Source organism: Panthera tigris, chromosome A3 (genome assembly GCF_018350195.1).
Source record: "Panthera tigris isolate Pti1 chromosome A3, P.tigris_Pti1_mat1.1, whole genome shotgun sequence".
NCBI classification, from domain to species: domain Eukaryota; kingdom Metazoa; phylum Chordata; class Mammalia; order Carnivora; family Felidae; genus Panthera; species Panthera tigris.
This window is the reverse complement of record NC_056662.1, coordinates 11,956,394-11,968,793: the sequence shown is the minus strand read 5'-3', so window position 1 is coordinate 11,968,793 and position 12,400 is coordinate 11,956,394. Positions and strand designations below refer to the sequence as shown.

Here is a 12,400-nt window from a genome sequence, read left to right as displayed (position 1 = left end):
AGTAAAAATAAAAATGAAGTAAAAATAAAAATGCCACATAATATCAAAAATTCATCAAGTCAGGTTAGAGGATAACTCATCCAGCTACTTGATATCACTGTCACTATTTTACTCGCTGCACCAGTAAGAGTGAGGGTTGCATGGGCCGATGGGGCACTTCAAGTTCTCACAGCTTTCCAGACCCACAGACCCGGAGTGCTCTGGAACACAAGGCTGAGTCATTGAGACCTCTCGAACCCCTTTTCGAAATAGGACTCAAACAAAAAGTTTATGTTAATTATTCAAAAGAGTTAAAAAAAAAAAAAAAAGAATGAAGGCCCTGATAGGCTACAACATAGATGAACCTTGAGGACCTTTTAACCTAAGTGAAATAAGCCAGATAGAAATGCAAATATTGTAGGATTCCACTCATATGAGGGACCTAGAACAGGCAAATTCATTGAGACAGAAAGAAGAAATGGGATTACCAAGGGCCAGAAGAAAGGAGGAGCAGGGAACTGTTGAACAGGTGCAGAGTTTTTGATCGGGATGAGAAAAAAGTTCCGGGAAGGGACAATGGTCACGGCTGCACAACGTTCTCAGTGAATTGAATGCACTTGACTCTATGCTTACCATGTGTACAACGGTGAATTGTATGCTGTGCGTATTTCATGACAATTTCTAAAAAAGCTGTATGTAAGAACTAGAGTTAGTGAGGTTAGAGGTGGTAGATAGTATGTCGACCCCAAGGGGCACGAAGGTTCCATCCTTAAAGCCCATTTCAGGATGAAAAGAACCACCACTCCAAGTGTAGTGACGCAGTCCAGACAGAGCTACAGCGGCTCCTACTTTCTCCATCCAGTCTCATGACCCTGAATGCCATTCACACACTGAAGGCTCCCAGACTGAGATCAGCCGTGACCTCTCCTGGGCACCGACCGGTCTTGTAGGCCAACTGCACCCTTGACAGCCCCACCTGGATGCCTAACGGTCTTCCCAAGCTTGTCCAAAACCAAATCCCCGTCCTCACCTACCACCTGCTCTGCCTACTGCAGCCTTCCTGTCCTGGTTTAAGGGTGACCGTACCGTCACCTCCCCCCTCAACAGCCATTCTCAACCAGGCGCCCCGCGGCGTCCTTCAAGACACAAGTCAACTGATCTCACCCCTCTCTATTCAAAGACCTCCAATGAATCCTCATTTTCTCTGGGAGTAAAGTCCAACTCTGGGCCACAGCTGCTCTCCTCAATCAAGAGTCGGCAAACTTGGGGGCCCAAATCCTGCCCCCCACCTGTTTTTGTAACATGCTATTATCGGAACACCGCCACGCCCGCGCGTTTTGCGCTGTCCAGGGCTGCGTCCGCCACCAAGCTGCAAGGTAAAGTAGCTGCCAGCACGGACTGCACGGCCCGGAACAGTCGAGTCTGCCCAGCCCGGCTCCACAAGTGTGTGCCTCTGCCTCCCCTCTGAGGGCAGCTCCGTTTCCTCTCCAACTCACTCACTTTGCTCTAGCCACACTGGCCATGTTGCTGCTCCCAGACACCCTGTGCAAGCGCCCACCTCAAGGCCACTGCCCAAGGGGCTCCCCCCCCCCCACAACCACCCACCCTCCAGGCGCAACTTTTCACTTCTGAAAGTATTCAGTCGTCACCTCAGGGAGACCCTCCCAGGCCACACAATGTTTAAAATTGCAACCCTCAGGGCACCTGGGTGGCGCCTCAGTTTTGAGCCTCTGACTTGATTTCGGCTCAGGTTCGAGAGATCGAGCCCCGTGTTGGGCTGCTCGCTGACAGTGCAGAACCGCTTGGGACTCTCTCTGTCCCCCTCTCTCTCTGCCCCTCCCCTGCTCATGCGCAAGTGCTCGCTCTGTCCGTCTCTCAAAACAAATAAACTTAAAAAAAAAATTGCAACCCTTGCCCCACAAAAAACACCCATCTGCACTTTCCCTTTTCTGCCTATCCTTCTCCACAGCGCTAATCACTAAATATATATAATTTTCTTTTTTGTCTGACTTGACCCCTACACGCTAGAATATTAGCTCCACGAGGCCAGGGGTTTTTGTGATTTCTATTCGCTTATCCCAGGGCCTAACATACAGTAGCAACCCAAAAAATAAATAAATACTTAGAGTTGAAAGAGCGTGTGGTATAGTTAGCAAGCCTAAGGCAAAAATTCACAATTTCTATCTAATGGGGGGGAGGGGTCAAATGATTAACAGAAGAGGGGAAAAATTAGGATTCGTACTTAAAAAGAATCTGAAGACACGATTTTGGCTTATGCTACATTCCAAATATAGACAAATACCTCTAAAGTTAAAGATAAACTTCTCAAAAAAAAAAAAAAAAATCAAACACCAGTCTAGAGTTGCAATTAAGTAATAAATACCATATGTGCTCATAATTTGAAACCTGTTTCAAGCTCTAGCTCTCCAATTTACTCATTTCCTACTGAGCTGTATTTTTAATTTTCAAAGTCCACATCTTCATTGATACATATCCTATCCTTCTATTCCGATGTCCTGTTAATACTGCTTTGCCTTTCACCTTCTGAGCCGAAATGACCAGAACTAGGGGGCGGGGGGAGATCCTGTTTGGATGAAGGAGGTTAAAGACGAGGGGTGTTAGCAAATTACACAAACCAACCCGACGCTGAGAAAACTGACAACTCTAGTTTTTATGAGCAATATTTAAAAGAAGAAAAACGGATCATGCAAAAAAGGTGAAAGATGGAGAATGGTAGTAAATTCTTTGCCCCACAATCAACGACATCAAGGAAATCTGTTAAGAAATTGGCCTTACGGACAGATAGCTTAATAAATACCATGTTGATATTTACAGCAAGAATAATACACCTGAAATGAACTCAAAAACTAATAATACGTTAGCTTATGTTCAGAGAAAAGCTTAGAAGAATATGCACCAGGCTGCTTAACGGCACTTACTTGGAGGAGGAGGTGGGATTGTGAAGGGCTTTTGATTTTCCAAGATTATGCATTTCTGTAATGTTTTAATTTTCTATACCTTCATATGCTTTTGTAAGAGAAAAATAAAGATAGAAATAATACAGAAGACTGAAAGAAGCTTGTATACAGCAGATAAAAACTCCCAACTAGCAATGATTAATGAAGCAGTTATGTTACAAATAAACTGTTTTGATCTCACAAATAGTTAATGTTCAGATGAGAAGCTACACAGTAGCCGCATACAAAGGTGTTCTGTTCGGCCTATTAGGGGTCTTCCGGTTTCCTTTCATCTTTAAACTGTGACTTAGCTGCCAGATAAATAGTTCGGTGGTTCAAAGTATTAACTTTGGGGGCGCCTGGATGGCTCAGTGGGTTGAGCGTCCCAACTTTTGATTTCAGCTCAGGGCATGGTCCCAGGGTCGTGGTGGGATCAAGCTCCACAAGAATCCTGTTTGGGATTCTCTCTCTCTCTCTCTCTCTCTCTTCCTCTGCCCCTCTCCCCTACTCGCTCCCTCTAATATAACATAACATACATAACAGTATCAACTTTATATGTAAACCACCTGTGGTTAAATCCTAGTTGGCCAAATGACCTTGGGCAAATTACTTAACCATTCCGTGCCTCAGTTTCTTTACCCATAAAAATAGGGGTAACAATATTTGTACCTCATTTAGGATTAAATGAGGTAATATTTGTAAAACACTAAGAAGAAAGCCTAGAACATAATAAGGACTACATTTATTTCAATGTTCGCTGTTATTATTATTCATCTAGAAAGCCAGATTTCTAGAGTCTCTTGAAATATTGATCTGGCAAAAACAAGCATGTAATTCCCACCTTGCCTCCCTGATGCAATCAATCATCAGGTGCTGAGTAGCCCAGTGGCTGTCTCCTTTTAACAGAATACAATCTTTTTAGTTGGCCCTAATCCCCCATTTATGCCCTCTGATCTAGACTGAAAAAGGAAAATACTTTATAAAATCAGAATTTCACGGCTTCTACCCTCCAAGGAGTTACTTTTATTTTTTTTTAATTTTTTTTTTTTACATTTATTTACTTTTGAGAAACAGAGTGAGACAAAGCATGGGGAGGGGGGCAGAGAGAGAAGGAGACACAGAATCCGAAGCAGGCTCCAGGCTCTGAGCAAGCACCTGACACAGGGCTTGAACCCACAAACTGCGAGATCATGACCTGAGCCGAAGTCGGACGCTCAACCGACTGAGCCCCCCAGGCGCCCCAAGGAGTTACTTTCATAGTAATAGAGGCCGCTTTTAGGCAACAGGCTTGAGCAATGGAAACTTGATCAAGGCAAAAGGGCCCACGGTTGACTCCTGACTGAATACAGACTGGTCCATCGGGTGACCCACCCCAAAATACCCACAGGCCCTAACTGACCAATGGCCACATCCAGGCACAGCTCCCCGCTGGAAATACAGCCCCCGGCCACTGCCTCCTTAGTCTCTGCTGAGCTGTACTGCCCGTGGCTTCCCTGCAGTGTGTTCAATAAACTTCTCTCTCCTTTGTTCGGCCTCAGCTGAATCCTTTCACTGCCATCACCACTGACTTCCCCCGCCCCCCGACCGGGTCACCCCGCATCGGACACCACACTAACCAGCCTTCAACATGGAAGTGTCTACAATGGAGCAATGGCGGATCCAACGGCCGTAAAACGGGAGCGCAGCTCAGCGGGTGAGAACTAGACTCCCAAATAAACTATGTGGACTCGAGTGCAAGCTGCGTCACATGTTAACTGTGTAAACCTGGTGGTCAAGTTACTTAGGGTCTCTGTACCTCAATTTCCTCACCTAAAAAACAAAGCGAATAATAACTCCTATCCCACTGCGCTAGGAACACATACGAAGCGCCACGACGGGGCCGTGGATATGATTAACACTCGTGTCAGTTCAAGACGGACTGAAAGGAAAGAAATCGCTAAATTGCACACCTGAAACTAGTATTATGCTGCGTGTTACCTAACTGGAATTTGAAGGTAAAACCTTTTTAAAAATCAAGGAGGGGCGCCTGGGTGGCGCAGTCGGTTAAGCGTCCGACTTCAGCCCAGGTCACGATCTCGCGGTCCGTGAGTTCGAGCCCCGCGTCGGACTCTGGGCTGATGGCTCGGAGCCTGGAGCCTGTTTCCGATTCTGTGTCTCCCTCTCTCTCTGCCCCTCCCCCGTTCATGCTCTGTCTCTCTCTGTCCCAAAAATAAATAAAAAACGTTGAAAAAAAAAATTTTTTTTTAAATAATAAAAAAAATCAAGAAGGAAAGAAAAGAAAGAACAAGCTGGTCCCTGAACTGCCGGAGGCCACGTAGGAAGAACAGAAGTGTAACCATCAGTATGTGCCACGCACTGTTATTGGTGCTACGACAGAAATCGAGGCATATGTACAGGCCTGAGCGCCACGCTGAAGAGCCACCTGTTCAAACAATTACACCCCAGGAGACAGACAGGAAGCTAAATGGGGTGTGATTAGTCTTTCCCTCAGCTCAGAGGAAGGTCTGAGTCAGGACCCCGTGGTCCTGAACTTCTTACAGTCTCGTGAAGGTTAGAGATAACAGATGTCAGACCCCTAAGTTAGTGATTAGAATAGAGTAGACCTTCAGGAAGTCACAGTTATTATTCTTTTCATATGCCTTCTACTTTAGAGTAACTTTAGATTTACAGAAATAGAGGATTACATTACAACGCGTTCCCAATGATTACTTCTATCCACATTGTTATTCTGATCATAGAGACAGAAATCATCTCTGTGCTACTTTGAAAACCCATGACGGCAATGAAGACTGACACTCTGGGAAAATTCTGATTTAAGCACTTTAAATAAATACACCAGACCACATCAGCGGACTGATTTAACAAGTATGTTTAGATGTGTCATGAGATGTGTTTCAAGGCAGATGTGAGTAAGAGGCTACGATGCTCATCACAGATCTAGCAACACCTTACCCAGGCTACCGTCTCCCAGAGGAGCTTCGCAGGTATGGAGGGGTGGGTACCTCAACTAACGCCACAAACCCAGTGGCTTCAAAAGCTCCTCATATGCCCCGCGGGGCCCATCACAACACAGTATTTCCTAACCGACCAGAAAAGGAAAAACTCTATGGCCCAGACAGGCCTGTATTTGAAAGCGGCAGGGACAGCAGTGACTGGGCTCCCAAAGGTCAGACCATCCAGAGTGCTGTGGGCTGGCAAAGGTAGGGGAGAAAAATGCTGGATCTGAGCCTGGATCCAAGCGTTCACTGAACAATTAATTTCCAGGTCCTTTCCTTCATATCTGTTTGACTCCTAGCAGATGCCTATCATAAAGGTAATGTGAAAATATCATTTTGTATTTTACAAAATAGAAATTACAGACTCAGGAGAGACATATCAAGACAGTAGCTAGAAAAGTGGGAAAATAACAGCTATTGTCCCAGAAATCGAACACAATTCGCGCTAACATTCAGACCAACTTTTTTTCTTCTTTTTTTAGACTCACTTTGAAGAGCTCTCAAAAGCTTCCTGTCATAGACCTCTCTGGATAGTTTTTAAAGCCTGTTCTTTAAGAGTAAGAAGAAAGCATCCTCTGAATTGAAGCGTTAAAGCAATTCGTGTGAAATGCTTGCTACAAGATGTAGGTGCAAGAAAAATGGCAGCGTTTGAGCACTGCAGAGGGCTTTTTCTCCTCTTCACCGACGCTGGGGTGAACCCTCTCTGACTCAGCACCTAAAAAGCACCATGGGAAGGGAGTACCACAAAAAGCCATGCATTATTAATACGAGCCTCGGCATTAAAGCAGAGTGATTTGGAAAACAGGAAAATGTCCGCAGCATAACAGAAAGAGTGTCATACCATTCAGAAATGTCCACTCCAAGTCAGTTCTCTTCTTAAGCAGGCTTTTTCTCTTGTAACCCTTAGTTTGAGCCCTAATTTGGATCCCTTTATGTCCTTCCTACCTTGAACTCCAAGCGGTTATTTATATTCTCTGGGCAGATTTCTCGGTGTTAATTTGCTCCTGTCGGCTACGTCAGATCACCGTGAGAAGAGATTGCCACCTTCTGCTCTGCAGAAGCCCGAGGAGATGCCACACATAGGCTGGGATGGTCCCCACCACCTAGAAATCGAGAATCTGTCCTCTCAACTCTAGGACAGGTGCACCAGTGACCTAAACTCTCCATTCACAGCAGGTAAGTGAGTGGTAAACCAACCCACATACTCTTAGTGCCATTTGAAGAGCCCAGGATCTACCATCAAATGATCAGGCAAGAGGGAGGCTGGAAAGCCATCCAATGATGAAAGACAGCGACCTGAGTAACTCAGAGTTCACTTCTCTGGCACTATACACGATTAGGAAAACGACTCCCTCCTCTTAGGTCAGTGCTTTTCAACCAGGGGTGATTCTGATCCCCAGGGGACATGTTGCAGTACTTGGAGACATTTTTGGTGGTCACAGCTCAGGGACCAGTGGGTAAAAAGCCAGGGACGCTGCTAGACCATCTGCAGGGGGCAGGAAAACCCCCAACAGCAAAGGATTGATTATCCAGCCCAAAGCAGCAAAAGTGCCTGCAGGGCTACTCCCTGAGAGTATAGGGAAACCAGAGGCAAACCAGAGGCAAATCGAGCCCTCCCAAAGCCACACCCTACCTCTTGATGGCTCACTCCCTCAGAGGAGAAATGGGATCAGACCCCACACTATTTGCCTGGCAAACGAAGTGAGCCCACTCTAGAGGATGATGAAACCACACAGGACCACTGTAATTTTTTATATACAACATCCAGTTTTCAATCAAAATTACCAAGCATGCCAAAAGACAGGATCAAACGACTGAATAACAGAAGAAGAACCAGACAACAGGAAAAGATCCACAGGCGATACAAATATTGGAGTTAATGACTCTTGGGCTTTAACAATAACTGCATCTGGGGTGCCTCGTGGCTCCGTCAGTTAAGTGTCTGACTCTTGGGTTTCGGCTCAGGTCACGATCTCACAGGTTCGTGTGATCAAGCCGCATGTCCCGCTCGGTGCTGATGACAGCATGGATCCTGCTTGGGATTCTCTCCCCCCTTTTCTCTGTCCCTCCTGCACAGACGCGTATGTGTGCATGCTCTCTCTCAAAATAAATAAACTTAAAAAAAAAAAAAAAAAAACTACATTCAAGAAAACAGAAAAAATAGAGAATAAAGATGTGAAGAAAATGGAGAATTTCATCATAAAATTGGACTCTTAAGTATCAAGTAAACATTCTAGAACTAAGAAATACAGCAACTGAAATTAAGAAGTTAATAGATGGGTTTAACATCGGATTCGATGCAGCGAAACAGGAAAATTAGCGAACTAGAAGTCAGGGCATAAAAAGTATCCAAACTGAAGTCTGAAGAATAGGAGAGAAGAGAAACATACAGATTTGTACTGAGCGTTAGCCTTAGAAAGTATCTTGGCAAAACACACGTATCCGTTGGATGTGGTATGTAGAAATGAACACAGATGCTAACTGTGATGATTATACAGGGCTTATATTACTTGGGTCATTTCTAGAACAGTAAAATAACCAGAAGAGTAATCTTTGTACTCAATGAAGAAAGACACTGAGAGACCCCTAACATAGTAAAGATGAAGAATTCAACGATTCTTACTTCGCTATCAATCTCAAAGTGAAAAACATCAAGGCAGTGGTCAGATTCAAATGGCTCCATTTCTGCCCCATGGTGACCAGAATCTTACAACACCTTTAAAACCAACATTTTATTATGAAAAATTTCAAACATACAGCAAAATTGAAAGAATTTTATATGTAAACCCATTTCTCACCATCTCGATTCTATTACCTTTCTTACCAAATATATCCATCTAGCCATCCATCAATTCATCTTATTTTTTTCATGGATTTCCCAGTAAATCGCAGAGATCAGCGAACTGCTCTCTAAATACTTGAGTGTGTCATTAGTAAGAGTTCAATATTTGCATAATTTTTCCCCTTTGGATATAAAGTTTCATGAAATGAGTGTCAATTTGCTGAGTTTTTATGAATGCACACCTGTGTAATCCAAATCCCTATCAAGATAGGAAACATACCATCACCTCTCAAAGTTTCCTAGTTCCTTTCTGGTCAATCCCAATGTTCATTTCCCCCTTCAGGAACAAGTGTTATTTCTAACCCATCCTTTTTCAGAAATGTATTTTGAACAATCTTCAAGTCTATGGGGTGAGGAACCAATCTTAGAAAAGCAATGTTTAAAAACGCCATTTTAATTATAAAATATTAGATGAAAGCACATTCCTGAAGTAAATTTATATGCTTATATATGTAAAGTTAGGAAAAAGTAACCTCTCTAAATTCCTGTAATTCCTTTACATTTAAATACCTTTAAATTCCATGCTAAGTGATATTAATCTAACAGCCAAGTTGCTGCCAGTATCTTTCAATGTAATAATATTTAGCTCCCAAGAAGGCACACTGATTGGTATGCCAACATATGTAGCCTTTATTTAACAACTATTCTTGTTTGCTGAAATTCTATTTTTATTAATTCATGGAAGCACAAAATAGTCTAGGGAAGAATCCTCAGCCACGGATTTCAATTTTATCCATAATTTACATTCCTTGAATACTTGGATTTCCTTTCTGCATATGACCAAAACAAATCTTGCTTGGCAAGAATGGATTGTTCTCTCTGCTGTGAACTATAGTTACCTGGCCTTATCCAGCAACCGGTTAATTTAACATACATTAGCAGACTGCTTGTGCTCTGGTCCTAGAATATTATTTAACAGCAGGTAAGAGCTATAACTGATCAAAACAGGGCTTGCTGAGTCAGGCAAAACTTCTTTGAGGATTAATTTATTATTTCAACTTCAGAGACTATTTACAGATGAGGAAATATGAGCCATTCTGATAAAACCAAGGTGTAGCTTCAGACATTACTACTATATAAAAACATACCAAAAATGTCCTTCTATGGCATATGACAAAGTCCACATTTTCATTTTCATACGGGACTGAAAACCTGACACTCTGCCTCTAGATTATACTTTAAAATTTTAAGTTAATATATAAAATCATACATACAATATGAGCTCAATTATGTTTCTGAACAATTACACACACACCAAAAAAAAAAAAAAAAAAAAAAAAAGACAAGACAATTCCCAAAATGTGAATAGTAAATTAACTTTGGGTTATGAGATTTTGTGCTGTCTTTCTTTTCTTTATGCTTGGCTGTATTTTCCAAATTTTATACTTTCAGTGCATTACTTTTATAATCCAAAGTAAATAATAACTACTGGGGAAAACCCCCAAAACCCTGGCAGTAACTAACCTGTAATGATCCCCATCCTATTCTGATTATGGAGCTACAATGCCCTTTGTACGTGTTTTACCTCTGCTGCTCCCCCAAAGATGCACATAACTGGTTTTCGTAACAGCAAAACACCCTGACATCCCACATACCCCATGTCCGTAAGGACAGCACATGGTACTTGAACTGTTTTAAACCTATGCCCCTACAATCATGCTTTCTCACTATCTTCGGTGTATTCCCATCTGCCAAGTTTTGTTTTTTTTTTTAACTTATTCACTGTAGTCTGCACTATAAAAACAATAGGTGTGTTGAGTGTGCTTTTTCTATTTATACACAAGCCTCTCTCAGCCTCGCCCCCACCAAAAAAAAAAAAAAAAAAAATCCTGCTATTGTCATATCATCATCATCCAATGCCACCTTTATGAAAATCCTTGGTTTAATAACTGGACAAGAAATGAGTTCTAGTCTTGGTATTGCCTGGGAGACTGCATAAATCCTTCACCATCTCTAAAATCCCATTTCCCCACCTGTAATATACAGAGGTCATTCCAGTCATCTTGAATATCCTCTCCCACTCTTTTATGTTGTAATTCTTCCATCCTGTTATGTTCCGTATATGTAGCCTGGTCCGAAAAACGCATCTAAGATCAGAATCTCCCAAAATGCAGACTACCAATCACAGCTGTAGCCAACATTCACTGGGTACACCACTGGCAGGAACCTTGCTAAGGACTCCACTACGAGGTAGGAACTACGACCATCCCGTGAGAATGCTGACGCACACGCGAACAGAATAGTTCGGGAATTTGCCCCAAGTCACGACTCCAGCAAATTGCAGAGTTGGGACATGAGCTCAGAAGGTGTGGCTCTGGAGCTCCACGCAGTTTTTATCTCCTACGTGCAGGCAAATTCCCTCCGTCCTGAACAAAGCAGACACAGTACGTGGGTAACTTGGGTGTCTCTGAAGGTCTGCAAGCCAGATGATTGGGAGACCGACACACAGATACATAGGGAGAGTAGAGAGAGAGAGAAAGCTAGCTAGCTAGCTTTCTACATCTCTGTTTCAAGGAGTCTAGGAAGTGAGTATAAATATCCTTACTATTCTCATGGTTACACGTCATTAAAAAACAAGCTTACTTTCCTCACCACTTTCAAAAAGCCTGGCTGACAGTATGTTTATTCTCAGATACGATTAGCTCAGCTCCACGGTTAGAGAGCAGTGCAAATGAGGTTACGGTGCCAATTCGACTCCAGGGCAGGCCTGCAGCTTTTCATAAAGAACAACTCTTTGCATAAGGAGTAGCCTGGGGGAAGCTCCCGGTCCCCAAACAGCGACCTCACAAAGGCCTGACACCAGTCACAAGGGAGAGCTGTCACGATGGGGGACAAAGGCACAAAACAATTCATCCCTGCACCTAGAAAATAATTCAAAACCACATGATGGACACCCACTTTCAACTGTTATTAACGATGAGCCACATCACTCCACTCACAGAATAATAACAAGACTGAGATGGGCTGATAAACTGAGTAACCTCTAAGCTGCTCTTCCTTAAAAGCATCAGGTCTTTGTAAAGGACCTTAATATTCACATTCGTTTCCAAAGAGAAGTTAGAAAAGCTGTGATCCTCATTCTTCGAAGTGCCCCTCTGTACGAAGAGCACGGAGTTGTGGCCAGATCAGAGAAGAAGCAGGCTTATCCGGGGTTCACACCTACCACTCCTTTGGGCCCATTCCAGGAATGCCAGCATTTAAGTGGCACTGTTTCCAGGCAGCTAATGGTGTCTATTTTTCTTCTTCCAACTATAACTTTCAAGAGCTTATGCTTCCTCTTCCTAAATCAAAAGGAATCAAAAACAGGGATTGAAAAATTCAGCCTCCTCAAATTTATCCTAATCCTACAGAGGCAGCATCACACGGTCACGAGGACAGGCTCTAGGAAAAAAGCAGGCTTGGATTCAAATTATACCGCTAACCTCTTACAAGTTATGTGACCTTGAACAAATTATTTAACCCCTCCCACCCTTGGTTTCCTCACCTGTAAAACCCGTACATCTCACAGAGGTAGGGCGTTTTAATAGGGTAACACATGCAAAACACCTACAGAGAGGGCTCAGCCAAAGGGGACAGCACCTGCTGCCACTGTCATGGTGGGAGAGGGGAGGATGGGCCACTGAGCT

General features: G+C 43.3%; 1 protein-coding gene across 7 annotated transcripts in view; it reads right to left on the bottom strand.

The window, feature by feature from the left end:
* Positions 1-12,400, bottom strand: part of B4GALT5 (beta-1,4-galactosyltransferase 5) — a 75,479-nt gene that overhangs the window by 42,607 nt on the left and 20,472 nt on the right. For 3 of the 7 annotated variants that reach the window (XM_042980184.1, XM_042980186.1, XM_042980185.1), the window contains one exon: positions 11,938-12,055. The exons of the other annotated variants lie outside the window; for them this stretch is intronic. In XM_042980184.1, the coding sequence (XP_042836118.1) occupies positions 11,938-11,971 (34 nt within the window). In that variant the 5' untranslated portion in view covers positions 11,972-12,055. The remainder of the gene's footprint in view (positions 1-11,937; positions 12,056-12,400) is intronic. 7 annotated transcript variants of the gene reach the window in all.